Source organism: Dipodomys spectabilis, unplaced genomic scaffold, assembly GCF_019054845.1.
Source record: "Dipodomys spectabilis isolate Male_0828 unplaced genomic scaffold, ASM1905484v1 ptg000145l, whole genome shotgun sequence".
Lineage (NCBI taxonomy): Eukaryota > Metazoa > Chordata > Mammalia > Rodentia > Heteromyidae > Dipodomys > Dipodomys spectabilis.
In genome coordinates, this window is record NW_024870822.1 from 14,022,199 (window position 1) to 14,048,518 (window position 26,320).

Sequence of the window (26,320 nt, forward strand, 5' to 3'; positions counted from 1 at the left end):
AGTTTGGAATCCCTGGCAGGATTGTACAGGTTTAAACCAGCCTGGGTTAGATCGTAATTCTAGTTCGAATAATTAGCTGTGAGCACTGGACAAGTGTCTTAAGCACTTTGAATGTCAGTTTCCCAGATTGTTTTATTTTTTATTTTTGCCTGATTATTATTTGTTAAACTTTATTATAAATATGATGGACATTTTTAAAAACTTTATCATAAACCTGATGGACAAAGGGGTTACTGTTACTTAAGTAAGGTAATGAGAACATTTCTTCTGAGTAGTGTTGCCCCTTCTCCCATTTTCTTCTGTCCCCGCCACATTCCCCTCTTCCCAAGATGTAAAGTTCATTTCTAACATAATGTCTAGTGAGTATCACTATTTCATTTATAGAAGTAAAAGTGAACTGGAACCAGAAGCTCATGCCTGTAATCCTAGCTAATCAGGAGGATGAAATCTGAAGGATCACAATTTGATGTCAGCCCAGGCAGAAAAGTGCAGGGCACTCCATCTCCAATTAATCAATGAAAAGTAAATGGTACAGTGTCAGGAACAAGTAAGCCAAGTGAGAGGATGTGCCCTGGGACCAGTGTTAACTTGTTCTCTTATGAAAGCTATGAGTTGTGAGTGATGTGAAGTAGTTTCAAGTGACCTACGCCTGTTCCAATCAGAAAAATTTTGCTTTTATACGATTTTTATATTGGGTTAGTGAATTAGTGCATAAAGTCTGCTTTGTAAATAGGTCATATGACTTAAGAGCATTTGAAATCCCCTGGGGTGTGTTGTCTAAAATAGACTAAAATTTTTTATGTAACAAAAATGTGAATTATTTAAAAGACTTAACTGGGAATCTATTATATGCAAGACACATATTTAATCATATAACTATCAAATATGAATACCAATATTATTGTGATTATGAAAAGGAATATTAAAAATGCCCAACAATGACATGAGCAGATCTGTGAAGCTCAGAGAGAAGGCTGCAAAATCTAAATGTGTGTGTGCTTGTGTGTAGAGAGATAAATTAAATAGACTTAAATAGATATAAATAGATGAATTGTAGATTGCAATAAATATTATACCTATTCATATACAATTCATATGAAATTATATATATACATATTCATACACAAACAAGAGGAAACGAATGCAACAAACTTTGTGTTTGATTGATATGTGTCTAGTTAATACATAGAACTTTCATCTCTCTTCATAGTGTACTCCCCTAAATCACAGGAGTAATTATGGGAGGAGGGCCAGAATGGCTTATGTATTTTTATTGTTTCATACAATGTGTATGTCAGCAGTATTACAACCATGGTAGTGCAGGCAGACAATGGTGTGCTCTCTAAGGAAATAAGATTTGTCACATATTGCTTTGGCTCATTAAATAAATACATATTTTACATTGTAAATTGTAGCACAGTAGATAAACACAGCATATTGGGAGATTTACTACATTTTTGTTTCTATTGTTTGGTTGTTATTTTTCTTCTACTGGGGTTTGAACACAAAGGCCTCCTGTATTCAAGGCTAGTGCTCTTCAGTGACATTTAATACAAGGCTATGCTGTATTCACCTTTTTATATTCTCCGTAGAACTTAGCAAAACACTCTGTGTGTGTGTGTGTGTGTGTGTGTGTGTGTGTGTGTGTGTGTGTGTGTGTGTGTGTGTGTGTGTATCATAGTCAATAATTGTTTTTAACATGGGGTCTTGCTGTGTTGTACAGGTTGGTCTTGAACTCATGAGCTTTGCCTCAAGTTCCTGAGTGGGTAAGACTAAAATCACATTTCATTTCTCCTGGAAAAATTTCTTTTTATTTTTTTTGTGTGTGGATTTGGGGGCTTGAACTCAAGGCCTGGGGGCTATCCCTGAGCTTCTTTTGCTCAATACGAGTGCTCTACCACTTGAGCCTCAGTGCTATTTCTAGCATTCTCTAAGTAGTTTGTTGGAGAATCTCACCACCTTTCCTGCCCAGTTTAGAACTGCAATCCTCAGATCTCAGCCTCCTGAGTAGCTATGATGATAGGCATGAGCCATTAGTACTTGACTGCATAAATAAATTCTAATTAGTAATGTCATCTATTATTTTTATAGGAACTAGATAGATTATTGATTGGGGCTAGCAGTAATTTAAATTGTGCTCTGGAATACTAATCATATTTAATCATCTAGTTATACCACATTAAATTTTCCCCATCATGTCTCAGATAAAGAGAATATTGCATATTATGATATTTTAAGACTACTTTTGATATTAATGACACCATAATAAAGTATGCACATATAAATATTTGAATAAAATATTGAGTTTTTTGAATTCCTTGGGAAAAAAGTACAACTGACTCTGTAATATATATCATTATCCAGTTACTGTCTATAGGAAGCTGGCATGCTTTTGTTTTTGGCAAGATAGCAACATTGTGGACTTTATGTCTAACTTGGAATCTGACTATTCAACTCTCCAATCTATCCCACAGCTTTAGAAAATAAGCAAATATATTCACCCATCTAGTTCTATTCAGACAAGCAGGAGCTGGACTAGACATGTTTCTGTACTTATACAATTGCGGACATATGAAATCAGAAATATTTATCATGGATGCTTTTGTTTTTACAGCAGAAACTGAGGGATTCTTTTTTATTTTTAATGTTGGTAGTAGGGCTTGAACTCTGGGCCTGGGTGCTGTTCTCGGCACTTCAGCTCAAGTCTAGCACTCTACTCTTGAGCCACAGTGCTACTTTCAGCTTTCTGGTGGTTTATTGGAGATACAAGTTTCATAGACTTTCCTGCCTGCGCTGGCCTTGCTTGAACTGCGATCCTCAGATCTCCTGAGTAGCTAGGATTACAGGCTTGAGCCACTGGCACTGAGAGATTTCTTTAAATTGAATTTCCATACATATTTTTTAAAGTATTTTTCAAATTCTTCACCACAAGGTTCTACTTAAGAAAGTAACATAAAAGAGATGAATTCTAATTTGTCATAGTTATCAGTCTTTGTCAAATAATCTATCTGAATGGCCCTTATCATAATTCATCACTTAAAGTTGGGTTCATGTATTGAATTCCGTTTTCACAAAAACATTATAATCTCCATTAACTATCAATAAATAATAGTGATTTGAGTTTGGTAGCTTAAGTTGGTAATTCTAACATGTATGATTTTTATGTTCTCTCTGTTTTTGAGAAAGTTTTACTTCATGATCCAGATTAACCTAAAACTTGTGACCCTCCTGCCTCTGCCTCCAAAGCTATATGTTACGAACCAGGTAGGATTTAAATATTATTTTTGGCATGGTTGAATAACTAGTTACATCTTTTGGAGAGGAGGACTAGGGAAGGGATAAAGTTTAGACTATCTAGGCCAATCTGGCATTGAATTTGTAATCCTGTCTCTGTCTCCCAAGTATTGGGATTAGGGCTTTGCCATGCTCAACCTACCTCTTTGATTTAGGGTAGTGACCAGAAATCCATGACCTAATTTAATTCAGAATAAGATGTTATATATGCCTGAAAATATAACTTAAAGTTGAATTCTCAGTTCAAACAAAATGTCAGTTATACATTTGTATTCATTTTGTAGAACTTAAAAACTGACAGCTCTTAAAAATCTGGAGGTGGCCCAAGTAGGAAAATTCAGTTATAAAACAATTACTGAGCATACAAATATCTTTCCTTCAAAGTGTCCTCACCATCTCAGAAGAGGTAATGTCTATCAGTGGAAAATAGAACTGCACAGGAGTCAGGAGCCATGGTTATCTGACACAATGGGCTATAAATCAGCTCTGAAAACACCTGGTTGGTCAAACTCCTTGATTCACATTTATGTGATACAGGGTAAATGTTATTCATCTATATCATGATATTAACTACATTAACTATTGAAGTATTTTGTGGGTTATTCAGTACTATACACATGGATGCAAAGATCATTTTGCTTTCAATGCAAAGAAGGGCCTTAGCATAGATGCTTATAAAACATATGTTTGGGTTTTTATTTCACTTATTTTATTTTTTGAAGAAGGAAGAGGTTTTTTTTTTTCCTTTTCTTTCTTTCTTTTACTTTTTAGTGCTGGTCCCAGGGCTTGAACTCAGGGCCTAAGTGCTGGCTCTGAAATCTTTTTTGCTCAGGGCTAGCACTCTACCATTGAATCATAGCTTCACTTCTGGCTTTTTTTTTTTTTTTTGGAGGGGGACAGGGTAATTGGACATAAAATTCTCATGGACCTTCCTTTACATATTGGTTTTGAACTGCAATCCTTAGAGCTAAGCTTCCTGAGTAGCTAGGATTATAGTCATGAGCCACCAGCACCTGGCCATTAAAAAATATCTTCTGTTTATGGTCCTTCCCTCTTTTGAGTTCATAACTACCTTTAGTACCTTTAAGATGAATAAGTGGGAATTTAAGTATGTTCAGGAATTTCAAATGTAAAGGTGATACTTTTAGCACTACATCTCTTTTTTCTTCTTTTATTTTTAAGTATAAGACTGGATTTTGAACTTTGACCTTATGCTTTTGCTCATTGGCTAGCAGCCTACCAACTGAGTCCATGTCTCCAACCCCTTAGCACTAACATCTCACAGGGATATTTCCATGCTAAGTATTCAGCGAATGAGACAAAAATCACAACAGGCAACTTTATTTTTAGAACTGGATCCAAAATTGAGATAAATAAATAAATAAATATATGGTGAGGACTCTCTATTATGTTAGTACACAAAATAAAGCAAAAAAAATACATCAATATTTACCATGAGATCAGTTAAATGTATTCGAAAATGATCTGATAAGGGAAACATGATTTACAACACGGGAAACTTCTTTTAACAACCATAGACTTTAAATGCACTGCACTGTAGGTCACCTAGACTAGGTTAGCAAGGATGAGCAAAGTGGTATGTCCAAAGGCAACCCCAAACACCTTCCTCAGGATGGAGACTTTGGTAATTGTGTTATAAAAAGCAACTCCTATTCTTCATGTTTGATGGTCATTTTGTCCATTTTTTTTCTCCTCTGATGAGTCCATTTTCAATACTTCAGTTATTTTGAAGACATTCCAAATCCACTGAACAGCAGACTCTCCCATTCTGGACAACAAGAACACAAGTGTTAGCCAACTGGGCCAGAACATAAGCCAATAAGCAATCTGAAATCTTCATATTAAACAGGATCTGATGCATCCTGGAAATAAAAATGTGAAAGAGGAATTTCTCTTTTTGGAAAGAAAGACAACAGACCTTCTTGTTAGAGGTTACTAGTGATGCAATTCCATGTCCTGCCTGCACCCAATCCATGGTTAGGTTAACACTCCAGTAATATATGTTTTAGCATTACTTATTTGCTGGATTTATTCTAAGTGAGAGTCTTTCCAAGCATAAATTTCTACCAAGGGACAGCCTGCCAGTTCAACACTGATGGGATCCAGGTGCCTCAGGCCTATAATCCTAGCTATTCAGGAGGCTGAGATCTGAGGATCATGTTTCCAAACCAGCCTTGGCAGGAGAGTTAAGACTTTTATCTCAAAGTAACTACCAAAAAGTAGAAGTAAAGCTGTAGCCCAAGTGGTAGAGCATCAACTTTGACAAAAACAAGACAAAAAACAACAAAAATATAACAGAACAAACAAAATAAAACAGAATAAAACAAAACAGAAAAAACACCTAAGTGACAGTGCCTTACCCCTGTACCACAAGAATCTATACAAATCCAAAGACAGGGTCAAGAAAAGTATATGTAGTAAGTATAAATATAATGGCTTATATGACAATCAGAAAGGAGACGGTACAAAAAAATCTTGGAAATCTTGAAAAAATCAATTTTATATATGGATATAATAAATAAATACCTCTTTAATGAGTCTCTAATCTGATAATAAAAATATTAAATAGCATCTTTGTCCATGTCTGGAAATTTAGTTTTCTGTGGCAAAGGGCTAGATGGAACTGTGACATTTTGTTGTAAAAATGTGTAACTTAATTATTTTTCTATCAGGATTATATCTTAACATGATATGTTTCAGGAAAGAGAGAAGATTTCAGAATAGTAACTCTATAAAATGGAAAGTTATCAACCCTGCACTGATGGGTGAAGTTGAGCCAGACTTTGATGGAACCAACTAAATGATTTTTTTAAACAAAACTCAATCTGGAATCTTAAACAGATATTTTGCAAGATATTTTGTCACTGACTAAATATTGCTCCCCCAACTCTAAATTTGTTCATCATAACTCTTCATGAGCATTGAAGGGAGGGGTGGTTTCAAAATGCATGAAGATGTTTTATGGAACAGATAATTAAACAACCATTGTAGCAACGGCTGCACATCCTGTATTAGACAAGTTGGTAAAAGACCATAACAAACTACTTACTGACAGTATCATGAAAAACTTAGAAAAATATCCATGATGAACAAAGTTAGAAGTTTCCTCCTCCTCCTCCTCCTGCTCCTCCTCCTGCTCCTCCTCCACCTCCTCCTCCTCTTCCTCCTCTTCCTCTTTCTCTTTCTATTCCCTTTCCTTCTTCTCCCTCTTCTCTGTCTGTCTCTCATTCTTTCTCTAACATGCAGGTTAAACTATTTCAAATCCACCATAATTTTTAAAATTCTGAAGCTTAAAGAAAAGGGATGTTACTTCCATGTTCATTTGGAATTTGCCTTTATGTAAGGTGCAGCTATGGTCTGTTCATTCTTATTTACCTCCTGTGAGAAGTAAATGCCTGCCTGTGTTTCCTTTGTGTGTCCGCCAAACCAGAGCATTCAGAAACTTCAGGAATGACTCTCCTGCAAATGTATTCTGGTAACTGTTGAAGGCCTGTATATCCCCAGGAGAGCCAATTACCTTGCATTTACAGGTTGTACAGGGAGATCCAACCATTGTCCAGACTGCACCACTAAGTCTCGATACACCGTTGCTGTCCAGGCAAGTTTTTCTGATGTCATAGACCATATTATCAGCCAGGCAGGGGTCACTGACACAGTGGGGACAACATTCTCCTTCTAACATGGCTGTGTATTCACAGCTCAGATTGGGGCAAGTGAGTGGCCAGCAGTCTACCTCCCCTTCCTGTGGAGAGAAAGCCAAAATGACGCATCATTGCTCTTCTGCAGGAAGAGATCACAGTAGTTTTCATAGCTCAACTCACTAAATGTTACCAGTTATCCCAGTTATCAACATTATGGACACTATTCATTCCCTCTGTGAAGTAATACTGCAGAAAACCATCTTTCTCAAGAATGTTTTTACTAAACCTCATTTGGATGGCTCACAAGAAGAGTGAGGTCAGCTCTTTTGTGTGTCAAGTGCAGCCTGTGATTATGTGTGACAAGTAAAATTTCCGTATTACAGTTCAAATGAAGCTTAATGTGCCTCTGCTGCTGGCATATGCAGTTCTAGTGGTCTGCGCATTATAAAATTGCTTCCCTACATATCTTCTTCCTCTGTAATAATGACTGTTATTACACTACACGGTGAGTCACAAGAAAATAGTCTGCTCACAAAAACTGTGGTCAGCTATTACAGGTACTATCTACCCTATGTTGATCTTGCTCACTTCTGTATCATCCAGAGTCTGACACAAGGCAGACTCAGATAAATATTTATGAAATATGACCCATATTATTCTGGATAGTATTCAATAGCTCTTATTTTAAAAAAAAATCTCTGAAGGGACAGACAAAAGGAAGATATACTTGGAACTCTACTAAACTTCATGGATAAGATTAAAATCAATCATTCTAGCTATCTGGTAACTAGCTTCTTGAAAAACAATAGCAGCTTTCCAGACTACTATGGAAACCAACTTATAGGCTTTATAAACCTTTAAAAAATATTTTTTTCATTTTCAATTATTATAATTATCTTTAAGTAGTTGTACAAAGGAGTTACCATTTAATACAGCAGTTTGTGAATACAAGGAATCTTGGTCAATTGACACCCCTTTCAACATTGTCACCCATCCCTTTCCTACCCACTTCCTTCCTACTCCCTTCTCCTCTCCTACCTACTTCCTTCCCTCACTCTTACTAATCTCATAGAATATACATTGGATTCTTGTCGGCACATTATCGTGTATGTTGTATTTTGATGAGAGTTTGAGAAAATAATTTTGATTTAAATTTATCTGAGTTATACTTCTCAGTATTATGAGTGATTAAGAGTGTGTGTTTTCAAGATTATCTGCGCATTTTCTTGGTATTAAATGTGAATATTGATGGGAATTTAGAGGACAATTTCTCTGATTGCTTGTTTTCATATAGTACTTATAGACTGAAAAAATGCATTTGAGGCAATCTTAAGCACCCAGCTAAGACTTTCCATAACAAATTGATTCAGGTTTAATGCTCTTGGGGACTCTTCACAGATAAAACATACTCAAAAGTCTTCCCATCCTTAGAAATCACTGTTTGAAACACCAGTAAAATCCAGAAATTAAGCTTTTATTTTGGACTTCTTATAATCTGAGTATTCTTACTAATATCTCTCTATTAATACAGTCTTTACTTTGACTGTAAGCCTATCTTAATTTTTCTAATATGGAAATACAGTGCCTGTATCATTTAGTATATTAGACAGACTTTCAAGTTAGGAAATATTCACAATAGTAACCACCATGTCAAGTGCCTTCTACAGAACTAAGTATCTTCTATGTAACAAGTATAGTACAGTATTTGTCTACCACATTTTCCAATCATCCAAAAAGCTATCTGAAATAGGTTCAAAGGAAATGAATGATCAATAGAATGATAGAGCTCAACAAGCTAGCACAGGGACACCTAGGAGAAGATTCCATTTCTATACCACTCAATTGCTAGTATTTCTACTATGTTTTGTTACCTCTCATATTAAAACTTTTAAATGTCATGTTTTACAAATTTTTTTTGACATTAAAAGGACCAATCAAGGTTTTCAAAGCTAGCTATCCATGGAGACTTTTCTTATTTTGGGCTTCCTAAAATTTACTACATAGAAATTAACGTTGTGTCAGCCAAATCTGTACCACAGATGTGTCCTTTTTTTGTCTTGCACAGTATTCCAAATACAGTCTGAATGTCTTCAAGCATAGCATAGGCCTCTTAGCCACAGCCTCAGAAGTTCCTGTAAATATTGGAAATACTTTTGATCTACAGCCCACAAGCATCTGGGGAATCCCTTCAGAATAAAGGAGCAGTGCAGGAAGCTGACATACCAGGCACCGACACTGCTGGCAGCTGTGGGTCCAATTGTCTCCACTTCGGTAGAGCTTGTGTCCACTTTGATCTAAACATTGACTTGTGACCCTGGTGTCACACTCAGGGCAACAGAAGAGGTCAACACTGGGGTTCTGGCAATCACAAGCTGTCCGCCGGCAGAATATCTTCCCATCCTGTTTAGAAATGAGGTGAAGGGCCTTTAATCAACACAGGCTGAGAGGACAGCTGCACTATGAAAACCAAACTTTGTAAAATACTTTACAAAACTCCTAGAAAGCATTTCTTCAAATCTTAGTCAATCCACTTCGCACAATGTCGATCCATGCTTCTGCACGCATGCCCTCTCCTGCCCCCCCAGCTTGTAACGGAGCATCTCAAGTCAAATGGAGACATAAAATCTGAGTATTCTTACTAGTATCTCTCTATTAATAACTAGAACAGTGCTCTTTTATTTTGTACATACACAGTAAGCATTTGACATATCTTAATTTTTCTAATGTAGACATACCGCATCTGTATCATTCGGTATATGAGACAGCTTTTTCTGTATTTCTTTTTTTTACTGTATTCAATATATGCTTTCAAAAGTCTTTGTTAACCTCAACATATTTCTGAATAAGGGTTATTCAGAACGTTCACTAACCAAATGTAAAGCCTATATGATCAAGAATTCACACCCCACTAGTGCATTTTCCTAATTCATAAGGATGTAACTCCTAACTTTTTCAAATGCATGTATCTAATTTTATCTCTGTCACCATACTAGCAGGCAGTTTGATTTTTACTTTTTTTACACAGAAAAAATAAACTTATGCCCAGAGACATGAAATACCTTAACTAACCAAGTTAAGTAACACTGCCTTAAAGCATCACCAAGGCCTACAGTTTAAAAACAATTTCTAGGGGCTGGGAAGATGGCTCAGTGGTAGAGCGCGTGCCTTGCATGCCTGAGGCCCTGGGTTCGATTCCTCAGCACCACATAAGCAAAAAGAAAAAAGCTGGAAGTGGCACTATGGCTCAAGTGGTAGAGTGCTAGCCTTGAGCTGAAGAGCTGAGGGACAGCGCCCAGGCCCAGAGTTCAGGCCCCACAACCGGAACCCCACCAAAAAAAAAAAACCAAAAAAACAATTTCTACTTCAACAAGAAAGCCTTCGGGTTGTTTATTAGAAGAGTTTGTAATCAGGTGCTACTTTCCACCATGCTGCACTTCACCAAATTACAAGCACAATACAATTTCTGGAGTACTGGCCTCGAGGACTCCCAGTTACAGAGCGTTGAAGGTCAATAACACTTAGTCATTAAGACTGAACATTTTGCAGCCTTGTCTAATTTCATGTTGGCTGCTCACAGTAATCTCACACCTCACACATTAAAGAAGCTGAATACATAAGATAGACTTGGCATGTGTGGTTATTTCTGAATATTTACAAAACTAAAGAATGGAGGTACTTTAAAGGACATGCAACCAATCTCCATATTAACTGTACATAAAATCATCAATATTATGCTTGAAGCTCTATAGGCATGAAGAACTCTTCAGTATGAGCTATTCAGAGTGCCCATCTTTGGAATCACTTACTATTAAATCTGGATTCTTATTACATCTTTTTTTATATAATTATAGCACTCCCAATACCTTCTATCACATTTTAAGCTGTAGTTTTTAGAAAAAAATTCTTATGTATTCACTGAGTTGTATCAACTTTTGGTTTGGCCCATCATTTTTCATTCATTCACGGTCACAATTGAATTCTCCAATTCTTAATATTTTCTATGAAGATCATGATCTTCATCATCATTATTCCTCATAAATGGAACACTTCCGGTGTTCCTTATTCATTATACTCTTTTTTATTGATCACACTTAATCCTGAAATTTGGGGGTCAGATTTTTGTATGTTCATTTCTCAAGTGACTTAGCTTAGACAGAACTAAATATGTCAACAAAAACAATGACTCAGGACTCATGTGCCTTTTGTTTTCAATGCTGCACTTTAACAGTCTGGTTTCAATATTTTTTTGCTTATTTGGTTATGTCATAATGCTGACTTAAACTTAATGAAGACTAACCCCTCATTTAGCACTGTCAGAACATGTAGAGTTGGTTGTTTAGGAAAGCTAGCTTATGAATTGTGTATTGCTGTTGTATTTTATTTTATTAGATCCATCTTACCTCTCTTGCCTGACACAATGTTTTCTAAATTCTGTGGCTGCCATCTACCATAGATTGTCCTCCTTCACAGCTTAGTGACATCTGTAAACTTGATGGACTAGCCCTCAGGGTCTTCATCTAAACAATGCTGAATCAGATAGAACTTGCTAAGATAAATGTGCTGAGAGCTGAAGGGGAAATCTTTAAAAGCTTTATATTCTTTACAGAGGATGGGAAAGATATGCTGGCTGCATACATAATAATTATTTTGAAAAAATGCTTTCTCTTAAGTTGCATGTATTGGCTGTCTTCCAAAGCATGAAAAGAAATTACAGCACTCCAAATATCTCAAGATATGAAAGATTATATGGGCACAGAAACTTTTGTGTGCATATATATATATATATATATATATATATACAGAGAGAAAGCACGAAAGATTCTGAAGTGAAGCAGATGAATTGAATTAGAGAATCAACTACCTTAGACTATGAAAATCCATGCTCTTGGTATCTTCCAACAAAAAGTCTTGTTTGCTTCTTTAATCTAAGATTCTGTTGTAGTCCTGTACATTTCAGGTCATCACAGATACAGAATTTTTGATTATTTATTTTAATAAAATGAAGCTATAAAAAGTAATGATAGCCACAACATGAAACCTGTATTGACTTAGCTTTCTATGGAACTATACATTCCCCTAGTTCTAGGAAGGCTAAGCCTCAGAAATCAACATAGGTAAGTCTATGACCAGCATCAAGCAAAAGAAAAGAAATTATTTTAAAAGAGGTTGCTATATCTGTGCCAATGAGACCCCATCAGAATGTCGTTTCATCCCACATACTAATAAAAGAATGAATAAAGATAATGGATTACCTCCAGGATTAATGCAAAATAAAGCAATTTATATTTCATCAATTATGTGCCAAATAGGCCCCTTTTAGCTTTTAAGTGTTTCAGAACATGTTCATGTACAAGTTGCCTTTGAATTATAGGGTAACTGTCAAGGAAATCAGTCCATTGGAATGTGACTAAAGACTTTACACTCAGAACACACTTAGAAACCACATTTTGGGAAGAAGTGGAATCCACTCTTGGGGAATCAATGCCATAGACCTTCGGATTATTCTAAGAGCAAGAATTCCAAGTTGCAATGTTCAAAACAATCCTCAGTTACATACTAAAGATATATTTCCTATCCTCTGCCTCAGAAGTTAAATGCTTTATGTATTTTATAATAAAAGTATTATAATAAAAGTTCAGCTATAAACTACTAATAAAAGATGTAATATTGAAATTGCTTCTGAACTTTAAAAAGCTTGATATTCATATTTGCTAGAAAATTTACAAACGAATTTATTCTTATTAGGCCATGTAAAATTATAGGTATTATATTATAAATTAAGCATTTCATCACTTAATAGTCAATATACTGCTACATTAATCCCATATTGTCATTTTTTTCTCCCACTGAGTTATTACATATTGAAACTAAAGATGGACTTAGTGAAAAATATTTATGTGCGTTGAATAAAAATGTATATTGGAAGATGGTGAGTCTAAATTTGACCCATTCCTGCTTCTGTAAATAAAGTTTTATTAGCTCACAGGTTCCCTTCATTCACTCACATTTTTCCTATGGCTATTTTCACATCTAATGTCAAAGTTGAAAATTTGGGACAGAGGGCTTATGGTCTATAGAGCTTAAAGTATTTACTATTTGACTCTTCATGGGAAAGGTGTTGACTGATCCCTGATGTAAATTGTAAAGTTATGTGTAGTGGTCTCCATCTATTTACTATAGTTTGTCACACAAAATTCTATTTGGACTGTGGATTCCAATGTTTTTGCTTAGTATTAGTTTTGATATCAGTCACAGCACACAAATTGGTCCCTTTGTCATCTTTAAACACCTGCAGTAGAAACTCCTCCATTTAAATGAAACAAGAATCCAGACCTAGAGAGGGAAGTGAATTTCCATGTGGAAATTTTAACAACAGAACAGAAAGTTTTATACAAATGGTTTTTGAGTATCATGCATCCTTGCATCATGAGGAGGCTGTAGGGCAGAAAAAACTGATTGCACCTAAAATGATGTTGGACAGAATGGTTCACAAAGTATATTCCTCAAGTATTATTACTTCCTTGGAGCTAGTTAGAAAACACATTCTTATACCCCACCCAAAATCTACTGGATAAGAAGTGCTAAGGAGAGGGTCAGTGATTAAAGCTTCCATAAGCCCTCTCCATAGAACAAGGGAAAGGGGCTGGGAAGGTGGCTCAGTGGTAGAGCGCTTGTCTTGCATGCCTGAGTCCCTGGGTTCGATTCCTCAGCACCACATAAGCAAAAAGAAAAAAGCCGGCAGTGGTGCTGTGGCTCAAGTGGTAGAGCGCTAGCCTTGAGCTGAAGAGCTGAGGGACAGCGTGGTGCTGTGGCTCAAGTGGTAGAGCGCTAGCCTTGAGCTGAAGAGCTGAGGGACAGCGCCCAGACCCAGAGTTCAGGCTCCACGACCAGACCCAAAAAAAAAAAAAAAAGAACAAGGGAAAGTATCAGAAGCTAATGCAGCATCATTTGGCTGTCTGAGCCATTGCCAACATTCAGCCTCTCATAATCAGAAGAGAGGACTGGAATCTCACACTAAAAGAATGAAGTCAGGGAAATAGAAATGGAGATCCTCTAACTGGATTCTAGTGTTTCACAAGGTGAACTAAACTTGCTAACATCTTTGTGTTTCAAAGAAAATGAATCAATTTAGGGCTTACACAGCCGAATTCTGCCATCAAAAATACCATAAGCAAGAAGGTATTGATAATGCAGCTGGATGGGTTCAGAAAGCAAAGCAAACTATTGCAAAAATCCAGAAGGCAAATTTCTTTACCCTAGCTTCCAACACAAACTGATTCTATCTAGTCTTCATCCTGTAGGTGCGTATCATGTTCACAATGGCAGGCCCATTTTCCTAGCAGCTACTTGCAATCAGGTTATTTTCTCTTTGCCAGAATAATACCTGAATTCTTTCAGTTGCCCTAGCATGGCCATCCTCCTCATTTTCTGGGTAAATGTTTCTACCAAGCCAGGGAAATAGGCCATCATTACAGTTTCACAGCAAAGGTCTTTTCCATTGGACTCCTTCTGAGTTAATGAAGAAATTTGCTCACGACTTTGTTTTAGAATTTTTAATTAATTATAACATTCTGTTCTACTTATCTCTGGATTCTTCACAAAACTTAAACTCTATTACTGCTTTGTTCTTAGCATTTAGTTTCAGGATATATGTTACTACTTTTTACTAAATGAAATTGCAGGAAGTTAATTCAGCCCTCACAGTTGTCTTTCTGCCAAAGGCTTTCTAGTTACTGATAACAGTACAGCGTCACCCTCCGCTCCTTGTCTATACACTTAGGACATTTGAAACTATGGATGGTGTCAAACTCCATATATACTGTTATATCTATACACACAAAGCTTTGATAAAGTTTATATATTATGTATGACATAATGCATGACATAATATATAAATTACCTGTAATTAATGGCTTTGTTATGATTAACAGTAATTCATTATATGAAAAAATTATAAAGGTATATTGTTATAATAATTAGGGGAATGAACCCCAAGATAAGTACTCAAATGTTTTTTGTTTCCTTTCATGCAATTGTTTCTAACATATTTATAAGATGATTTCTATGTTGCTTTGTATGTTCCTCCCCCACGGTATAACCCCTACTTTCACTGTATTTGATGTTGGTATAATTTGTGGAGGGGAAGGGCAAAAATAAATCGTTTAACTAGGGATACAGGTGGACGCATTGCAACAATGAGATGTACAAGTTGTTATGTCGAAAAACAAACTTTACAACTTTGATGGAGGGAGGAGATTGGGTGAAAGAAGTATGGGGAGGGATGGGAAGGGGAAACAAAGAGGAGGCAAGAATGCTTGATAAGAAATGTACTTGTTATCTTGCTCATGTAATTATAACTCCTCTGTACTGTATTTTCACAATAAAAAAATAAAAATAAAAAATAATTATGTGAATGTGGTCTTGCTTACTGTCAAAATATGGCAAATACTGTAATCACCCTTCTTATGATGATGTGAGATGAAATTACACCTACATGGTAGCATTGGCATTGTGATATTGTATTAGGTTACTACATAAGAGAAACTTTGCAAGCGCTGTAGTATGAAAACATTCAGTCTGATAACCAAGAGGGCTATGAAGTGAACTGAAGGTGGCAAATGCAGCCCAAATCCATAGGACAATAGCATGACTCATACTCAAGATGGCCCACGATTTTATCACCCTACTCAGAGCAGCAAATGATTTAAAGCTTGTGAAATGTTTATTTCTAGAATTTTGAGTTTCCTGCCTTTAGACAATGGTTGACTATAGTTAACTGAAAGTGCGTAGAGTGAAAGAAATCATGAATAAAAGTTTCCTGCTGTGGTCCTAAGTACAAGCAAAGGTAGAAATGTAATAGAAGCTGTGATTGAGTGCATAAAACATAACTTGCAAGTCCTGAATCTTTCTCTTGTCAGTGGTACATGAAATCTGTTTACTCTGCAAAATAGGCATCTAAGTCTCAAACTTGTTCCTTTAGAGTTATTTTCCTTTGTGATCTTTTTTTTGTGTGCCAGTACTGGGACTTGGACTTAGGGCCTTGCAATTCCCTTGGCTTTTTTACTCAAGGCTGGTGCTGTCCCACTTGAGCCACTGCTCCACTTCTGGCTTTTTGCTGGTTAACTGGAGATAAGAGTCTTTCTTGGCCAACCTGGCTTCATACTTCTGTCCTCAGCTTTCAGCCTCCTGAGTAGCAAGGATTACAGATCTTAGCCACCAAAACCCAGAGAGCTCCATTTTTCCCAAAGCATAGGAAACACCTAGACCCAGAGACTGATGACCCATCATTTCCCATCAATATGTGCTTTCATGTGATCTTACCTTTCTATCTTTCAGGTTCTTATGGTTCCTTTTCCAGAACCTTTACAATATTATAAGTGATTCATTCTAGTTACCTTTGATTTCCTTAGGCCACGTATCATGCTCAGAGCTTGACTGGGCATTTAATTTTTTTAAATTTATTGTATTGCAAAGATGCTGTACAGAGGGGTTACAGTAACATGAGTAAGGTAATGGTATATTTTTTGTCAAGACTTGTTACCCCCTTCTTTGTTTTTCTCCTACTATCCCTTCTCTCTTCCACCTCTCCTACTTCTCCCCCCGCAAAGTTGTAAAGTTCATTTCCAACATAGTTTCTTGTAAGTATCATTGTTGCAATGGGCCATCTTCTGTCCTGTTTCAGCACATTTAATTCTTAAATATAAAAGCTATCATGATCTTTTGGTTCCAGGAATCCTAAATTCCATACCATAGCTCTATCTTCAGCCTTTATCTTCAAACTTCATACCTGTTCCACAATCTTTTTGTGCTTATATTCTAGCTTTATTCACTTAGTGTTTCTAATATAATATATAAGCTTATTGCTTATGAATTTTTTGCAATTCATTTCTCCTCACTTATTCCTAGCCGAATTTCTCCTCAGTTTTCAAAATCTCTTTAAAAGGCCATCTTTTCTATGATGTAACCTTCAGTTTTCATTTGCTTCCTCTCATCTTATAGCATACTTCTTTTCCTATGATATTCCTGGAATTCATAACTATTACAATATGACAGATGGTTAATTGCTTTTGCATCCATTTCCTTCTTCAGCTAGATGATTCTCAAAATGAATGCAAACACTCATCCTACAATGTTGCATTTACTGGAGGCCAATAAACCTGGGACCTCTATACCTTCCCATGTGACAAATTCACCAAATAAAGATATCATCCCAAGACTTGACAAATTATGACAAAAACCTATGGAGGTAGTTCTTGTGTTCTAGATATTGCTGGGAAGGGTGGATTCTGAGTAGCCAAAACTGTCTGCTTAATCAACCAAGTAGTTATATATGCAAAGCTGTGCTAGTACCAAAGAAATCAATAGAATCTTAAAAGTTGAAATCCATTGTCTGTGCCCAGATTTTATCATTAAACTCCATTTATATGTGGACACACTTCAAGGTATTTCTTTCAATTGACATAGCACACTAGTAGCTAACCTTGTATATTGACTTTCAAGGGGAAAACTGACCTTTAAAAAACTTTCACTCTGTTTCTTTCAACAGTAAGCCTTTGTCATTTGTTGACTTATATGAGATTCTGTTGTGTGATTTTATTTTTATTGAAGGAATATGATTGAAACAATAGTAATTTATACCCTAATCTTGATTTTATTTCAAGGCTTCCAATATGATGTCAGTATAACCATGCATTTAGATGCTTAAGTACCGGAGATATTTCTTATGAATTGGAATAGGATGCTTTCATCCACAAATAATGAACATAAAGATGGTTGCAGACAGTTCATTTTATGAGGGAGACTTTCAGATTTGATTCAGGATATTGCAATCAGCTCCTCAAACATGGTTCTCCCTCTCTTTTGAAACCCTGGGAAACTATGGCATAAGTGGCTAATGAAGTAATAGTAAAACAACAACAACAAAAATTATAATAAGAAATCTGCCTAGTACTTTATTCAGAACATGATTGAATGTGGTGGTGGTAGTAAAGGCATATCTTACTAATAAATACTACAAGAATTGTTCATCTGCTGTGGCAATTTAAACATAATTTTCATAAGATTTGGGACACTTTAGAAGTTAATAAGAACAAATGGTGATGCTTGGCTTATTAATAAATTTAATTAATGATGCCCTAGGAAACTTTTAATGATTGGTGGGTCTCTTGCGTTAACACAGGAAAAAGAACAAATTTTGGTTTTATAGCGGTCAAAACTTGAGCAAAATTCCTAAGACAAGTGACCAAGAAAACGTATAAACGATTTCAGTTTGGCTTGTGGACATCCTCAAAAGTTTAGAAAAATGGTATTTCCTCAAAAATGAATAGCAAAGAATCCATCTCCATTTTGCTGGCTGAACAGGAAACAGAATTGCCATTGGGAATTGCTATTCTCAATTATCTTAAGACAACATAATCTAGTCCCTCAAAAACAGTTTTCATTGATTCATAACCACTTGGTTAAACAATATACTTAATGACATAACTTTTGAAGAACTAGCCAACTAATAGTAACATAATTCTGAGCTCACAGTTTAAACTCAGTCAAGGTGGATTTACAGATTTCCTAATTGATCTGAAACAGATTCATCTGCCTCATCCATAGCGATGACTGGCAATAAAGGAAAACTATGAACTTTCAAACAAGTGAAGCTCAAATCCCTGGAAAATATAATGTCTAATTTTCAGAATAGACATTTATGCCTGCAGTATTTACAGCAAGTTCTAAATACTTCTTATAGAGTCCATTTCTTCAGCTTGCAAAGTTGTGCTCTACAAATGGGTGTGTGAAACATAGCAGCTGCTCAAGAAATGGAAGAACAGAATCTAAAGCTGGGTTATAGAAACATTCAAATACAATTGGAATTCCAGTCTTTTGGCCAGTGGTGATATAGTTCTCCCTAAAGTTCCCTGGGTTGTTGAAGTGTGATAGACCTTAAAGACAGTGGAAGAAATGATTTCTTGAGGCTTATTCCAGCTATGTTTCTTAGAAACACAGGACTTAGCAGGAGACCTGGCTACTTGGCTTCTAACCAAGTAATTTGTCTAGATTTTCATGCCCATCAAGTCTAAGTACAAATAGCCTCATCTCAAGAGATATCGAAATACAAGGCAACACCTACAGTAAAGCAACAACAAAGAAAATCTAACAGGAAAGACCAACAAAAGAAAAAATAAAGCACAAGGAAATCAAACACTTTCATAGTCCCATTTTGCAAAGCATAAAGTAAAGCCACAATGGTGATAGAATTTAATTTTAATAGGCAGTAAACTCACTATCAAACAATTTCGTGTAAGAAATAATCCAGCACTGTGATAGACAAGAATATCAATTACTTAGAGGCCATGAACTATCACAATCATTTGTTCAGAATAGAAGTCCACCTGTCTCTGAGACTGGGAACAAATCTGTGAGCTTTGCTTTTCTGGATAATAGCAACACTAAAGCAAGCAGTTTACACAGGTGATCACTGCAAGCAAAGAGATCTTTTAATCAGTAAGTCTGTGTGAGTGTAAAATGAGGGTTCTCTAATGTCACTCAACCAGCCTTAAAGACAATGTGGGCTCTCAATGGGAGGACTAGCTCTGAATTCTTTGCCCTGCTTCTCCTTCCATGCCGTCTCTTCTCAATTCCATACCTCAAATTTCACAGAAAGCACAATCGATTTAAAGAAGATCTGCTTGCCACTCAACATTACCATTAGCTGTCGTGTGGATCAGAGGAGAAGCCTTTTCAGGAACTATAGGAGTCACCAGCCAGAGGGATAAAAGTAAGGGAAGCAGAGATATGAGAGAGGACCAGAATGGTTACAGTTCCTGCAGCCTCACCTTGCAGGAACACACAGAACACCTGTCTTCTCTCAGGGTCCACACCTGTCCGTTGCGTTTCAGTCCTCCTTCATGGGGGCAGTCACCAGAGCAGGAGGGCCCAGAGGGACAGAGACAATCAAAGCCCCCTGCCAAGTTAATGCAGGCAGAATCATTCCAACAGGTGTGAGTTCTTAAGGCACATTCATCAATGTCTGCAATAAATAAAGCACAGAAGTTTAGAATCTAGCCAAGGGAGCTTAGGAAATAGCAATAATTTACAAGAACATTAACTAGCATTATTGTGTATTTAGCTTGTGCCAGGTACTTTGCCAAGCTGTTCATATGTATTAACTCATTTACCCTGCAAGGCAGTCCTGTGTAGGAGGATCTGTTCTCGTCCCTGTTTTGTATATAATGAAGTTGTGTTGCAGAGTGAAATAGCATGCCCACTGTCAGCTAGTCGTTGACTCGTTGAGACTGAAGGAACCTACAACCGTCTGGCTGCAATTGCTAAAAGAACCAGTAGCCGCTATGAACTAGCTTGGTTTAGGATTGTCTCAAGGTCTTGTCTATGCAATAGACCTATCCGCTTTGAGACCTAGGTCTTTTAGAAAATGTGTACGTAGACCAGCTTCTGAGTAAAAGCTATGGGGAAATTAGGACATCCTTAATCCAGTTAGGCTGCTCCCAGGATCCAGAATTCAAGTCTTTGAAATGGGAATCAATGTTGGTAGGTACTTTGTGTAATAAAGTCCTTAACACCCAAACAGCTATTGGTAGTCTTACCCCAACCAAAATATGGTATGTCTGCTGGCTTACAAATTTTGTGCTACTTTCACTGAGAGTCAAATATGGAAGGAAAATGTAAGCCCATTCAACTGCTCCAAGAGTTAAAGTTAAAGTAGTCATAACATCACAAACACACACCTGTCCAGCCCTGTTTGAGCTCTTTTCCATCAGGCAATCCATTACCTCATAAGGCAGCCAATTCTGACTTTAATAATATTTTAAAAAAATATCTTCCTTAAAGTGAGAGGAAAATATATTACAAGGTAACATCTATTCATTGGTATTGTCCTACTTCTTGAGGCTAATGTATCTACGTATCTATGTATTTATGTATCTATTCATGTATCTACAGATCTATCATCTACCTGTCTCTGTATCTATCTACCTATCATCATGATTCATCATTACCATTTATTTTTCTGTTCTTCCAAACCATCAGTTTATTCCTTAGATGCACAAATGTGATGAGAATACTGAATATTTGTAATTATTTCTGAATAAAAACCTTGAGACCAAGAACAATATGAATATGATCACTTAGTATTATTCCAAAACAGTATGTACCCAAATAGTAAACTTTTACCAGATGTTACCACATAGTAGAGCTCAGAAGAAGTGATAATTTCTGTGAATTGGTATCATGTGGAAAATGCTTAAATGAGAAGTTAGGGATTGAACTTGGCCTTAAATAATTACAATGACTATATCAATAAACAAACTGAATCATTATTGCATTGTTCGTATTGTAATAGGGAAGAATGAGGAGATGAGAAAGTTTTAAAGGACCTTAAAGTGGATGATATGGCTTATAAAGATAAAGGAAAAGTAAAGGAAGCTAAATGATGTGGCCTTTGTGTATATGGAAAATGACTGGCACACATTAAGCATATAATTAAACAGAAGGTTCGACTTAAAATGTTTTCCCTTGACTTCATTCAATCCTAGTTGTAGTTAGGGAGAATCAATGTAGAGAAGAAGAATACGGAGATGAGTCTTCCAGAAAGTATCACCATATGGTTGAATGAATTGAGGATTATATGAGGATGAGTGAGGCGTAGTTGTCGTTAGCTTGGAATCTAGCCATCATAATTCAGTATGATTTCCAAAGACTTTCTAGGAGGTATCACTGTTCATTAACTAAATGACTTGATTTAGGTTGTTACCAGTAGCAGAAAAACGGAAAATGTATTTATGGAGTAATTAGCTTCTGGGAATATTGTTAGAATTCTTAGCTGTAAAGTGTATTTTCTGCTGTGGATAAAAGTTTTATGCCAATATAGTGCATGTATAGTATGAAAGACTGGTCATTGATTTCCCCATTATTTTGTTTCTGTGTAGAAACTAAATTGAAATCTGTATTTTTTATTTTGGGGGAGGTCCGGTCGTGGGGCCTGAACTCTGGGTCTGGGCGCTATCCCTCAGCTCTTCAGCTCAAGGCTAGCGCTCTACCACTTGAGCCACAGCACCACTTCCGGCTTTTTTCTTTTTTGCTTATGTGGTGCTGAGGAATCGAACCCAGGGCCTCATGCATGCAAGGCAAGCGCTCTACCACTAAGCCACCTTCCCAGCCCCAAAATCTTTATTTTTTTAAATTTTTATCTGCAAGTAGTTGTACAAAGGAAATACCATTTAACAAAGCAGTTTATGAGTAAGATTTCCCATTATTTTCAAGTCTCATTTGCTTCAAAATGCTAACAAATTTTGGGTAATTGCAAAATGAAATTCAGAATTTAAACTAAGAATACTGAAGAAGTTCAATGGAAGATTTATTTTTCACCTGTGAAAATGAATTTCAGTGTCTAGAGAATAAATAGTTGAAAGTAGATAAAACCACAAAACATTCTACTATACTGACAAATTACTTTAAATCTTAACTTGTCATAGTGCAGTGAGTAGAATTATTAGCGATTCTGACAGAACTCTCAGAATGCAATCCCTGCTCTAAAAATGTGCTACTGTTAGATCAGTCTCTCTGTATCTCATTTCACCTTTTGTAAAGCGTGAAATCATTATTTCTGTCTTATGATCATATGCTACAACCAAGGAAAAATACCTTTGAAGAATTGAACTTGTGTGTATGTGTGTGTGTGTGTAGTTTTACAATTTATACAAGTATATAAATATATACAAAAATATATACACATATTTATATAAATATACACACACATATCTATTAACAAGAGTATACAGCAGTGGCAGTAAAGTTGATATGATATCTTTGAAATTAAGTTGTACACTTTATGGGAAAAGCCATTTATGATTTTATATTGGGTTCCATTATCCTTAACAAAATGATTAAATTTTATGCATATTGTAATATGAAGTTTAGAATTAGGACAAGTTATTAATCTAATTTTCTACCTTCTATTTAGTCAAGCCTTCCAATCAGAAGACAACTAATATTTATCTGCTTACTTCCATGTCCCTCTTTTTCAGCTTCAGCAGAGGGCTGTCTTATATGTTATTTTCCACACCTCTAAAAACACCTAGTATGCAGAGTTCCTTTATTCTTTGGTAAAAGTGATTGGAGTTATGTTTCCTCTAAAGAATATTTGTAAACTTAGCAGAGGTTAATCAGGGAAGTAGGAGATTGTGATAGACCATGTACCACTGATAGTTTAAAGATCGTCTTTAAAAAGGAAGGATGAAGTAGATATCAAGTATATTTCCCACTACATGTAAAATAAAAGAATAAAATTAAGTTGTTTTCAAACTGTTGGTTTAGATCCTCATACTCCTCACTGGGAATTTATTGCATTAGCTTCTTATTGGATCTCTTGCTTTCAAACCACTTGTTCTAAATGTGGTGCTTTTTGACAGAGAGTACAATGGAAACATGTGGAGGCCCTTACTTAAGAGTATTCCATTTTACCATGACTAGGGATTGATTTAACAGGTGTAATATAGAATCCAGATATCTAGGCACTATTCAGCCAGATGCAAACCATGTTCTCAACATCTTTCTCAGGACAGTGGTTTGAAAAGCAAATCTGCCCATGCCACTCCTATGTTCACCACCTCTCTGCATATCTCTAATGCTTACAACTTCATGTGTATGAGATGGGGAAGAGTGGGGGGGAAGGAAAAGATAGTGGGAGAACAACAATGGAGTGGTAACAATGTTCAACAAGAAATGTACCTTACTCATATGTAAACCCTTGGTACAGCATCTTTACAATAAAATAAATTGCTTAAAAAAGACAGTTCAGGCCATCAGCATATTATATAAGCCCCTATGTAACACTTCAATTGTTATATTTTGTCCATTCCCATTTAGACTCAAAAGCACTGAAGACAAAATGTCAGTTAGAAAAAGGCTCAAGTTCAAGAGATCTAGTGTAAAGTATGTTGACTACAGGTAGCAGTATTGAAGGAAACCTCATTGAGCCATTCCACAATCTGCCTATATTTCAAAATATCCTTATTTATCTTGTAATTATATATAATATATGTCAATAAAATAGAAACATATTAAAATTCTTTCCATTTGGTTGAACATGTCATTTCTTATTATTGACCTATTTTCTTCTTCTTTAACATTTTTTATTAATTGAAATTGAATTCAGTGAGGTACAGATTAACTGATGGGCAAACACTACTGTTAGTCTGCAAAAATCATTCTTATTTTTCAAAATCCTGATTAAGCATCATCAACCCTCATTCTGCAAGATGCTCACTACTGACGCTCTCTCTGGATGTTACCTACATATCCTGTGGAAAGAAAATAAAGCTCGAAGGGGTAGCACATTTCATGTTCTTATCTCCATAGATGTTGAAGTTTAGGGATGGACTAAATTTTATTTCTCTTTTTCTTCCTAGTGCCAAAACAGAAAATATTAATGATGGGCAATATATTTATTTAATTTAACTTGCCTAAATCAAGGACATTCACTACAGCCATTTTTATAAAGCTTAATTTGCCAAAAATATGTTCTCATGTGCTCAAGAATTTGCCCTTCAGGATAAACATTTTGTTATTGATTTCTTAGCTATAAATGCCCTTGCATCTATTTTAAAATAAAACAAATACAGAAAAATAGTCACTACCCTGAAATAAGAAAGCAATGCCCTTTCTGCTCTACCCAAAAGGCATTTTATTTTTCTTTTAAATTCTTATCCTCCAAAGCAGAGGAAGACCCATTAACAAATCACTTCAGAAATTGTATAGAAACGTAATTTCAGCCAATCCACCACCAGTGGTTATGAAAAGATCACTGAGGTGCATCTAAAATAATCTCTAAAGTCAATCAATGCACAAAATAATATGCTTTGAAAATATTTTGTTATCTTATATTTACAAAGTTGAAAATGTATTAGCTATGTTTCCTCTCATAAATTAAAAATCTAAACTTAAAGATGAACACACCTAACTGAATATCATAAAAACAAGGCCCCAAAGCAGAATTTGCTGTCGAGGATTTCACAGTAGAACATAGGGCCATATTGCCTACAGAGTTCCATGTAATTGCTTTACTTATGACAGAGAAATCTAATTCTGCTTCCATGCAATTTAACAGATTTATAGAAAGCCAGATGTTAGCAATTATGGAAACTGACATTATTCATATTCTTGGTAATACAGACCTGTTTGCTCTGCACAAAGCCAACTTAATCTATTATACATATCCCAAGACACCCGGAAGGAAAAGGCACCCTATTTACATATTGGAACTGTTGTTCTCTGCTGAACAAACACAATAATATTCACCCATGAGACTTACCCAAAGCATCAGGCATGCCTCGCAATGACAAAAACTCAATGAAATGAGAATCAAGCAAAGAATTCTGACTCAACTCGATAATCATTACAGTCTACTTGCTCTTTCTCATTGTAAACAATGGCTTTCTGTGATTTCTTTGTGATCTGAATGTTCTATGCTTGGATGAGCCTTTTTCAATATGATTCCACGACTAAGCTTGCCTTAGAACTAACTTTCCTGCACTGAAATTTTCTCAGTTTCTGAAAGATGTTATTATGGTTTGCAATTTTGCCTTAAAAAATCTAGATGTACGTAGTAATGTGGTTCCTTCTTTGAGCTGAGGTTCTTAGGTTACTCGAGCATGTTTATATCATAGAGATGTTTATATCATAGGCAATCAAACCAATCCCAACATAGCCCCAAACAATTTTCCTATCCTTCAATAAAAGTGGCTCTGTAGAAGTTTTAATAGCACAAACACTGTAATGATACCTGCCTTCAAGGTGGAAAGTTCTACATCTTGATTTCAAAGATCACGGAAAACGCTTTTTGGCCCCCAGGGGTTTGGTAGCAGTTAGGTCAAAGAAATAAAGTTTTTCATTATCTCATTTTTCTGAATAACTTCCACACCACAGCTTGTCTTTAGCTTCAAACTCAAATCAGGCAATGTGTCAGAAAACAAAATGTAACCTGGGGTTTGAATATCCAGCTGTGTGTGTTCTGACTTGGAAATCATTATTAGACATTACTAACTCAGAAAACGAGAACCGAGCTTGGGGGCTTATTAATGACAGACAGGATAAAACACAGATTGCTCACAAGTAGCTAAAGCAGAAACCCTTCTTTTACAGTGCCAGAGAGAAAATTATGGGGAAAATGATACATCAGCAAATAGCGAAGCAAGTAGAGAAGTCTGTCTCATCTAACTTGCAAAATAAAAGGCTGGTGAAACACTGAGCTCAACAGTTCCAAGACCACAATAGGGCACCATTGCCACTTTCTGTAGTCTGTTGGTCATACCACAGCTAGATAAGATGTCACTTTTTGATCACAGTCTATTAAGAAT

At 36.0% G+C, this 26,320-nt stretch overlaps 1 protein-coding gene across 1 annotated transcript in view; it reads right to left on the reverse strand.

The window, feature by feature from the left end:
• Positions 1-4,700: 4,700 nt before the first annotated feature.
• Nell1 (neural EGFL like 1) overlaps positions 4,701-26,320 on the reverse strand; it is an 837,848-nt gene continuing 816,228 nt past the window's right edge. Inside the window, exons 17-20 of the mRNA XM_042691722.1 lie at positions 19,784-19,977; positions 9,180-9,356; positions 6,833-7,057; positions 4,701-5,083 (exon numbers count right to left, since the gene is read on the reverse strand). Of these exons, the coding sequence (XP_042547656.1) occupies positions 5,033-5,083; positions 6,833-7,057; positions 9,180-9,356; positions 19,784-19,977 (647 nt within the window). The 3' untranslated portion in view covers positions 4,701-5,032. The remainder of the gene's footprint in view (positions 5,084-6,832; positions 7,058-9,179; positions 9,357-19,783; positions 19,978-26,320) is intronic.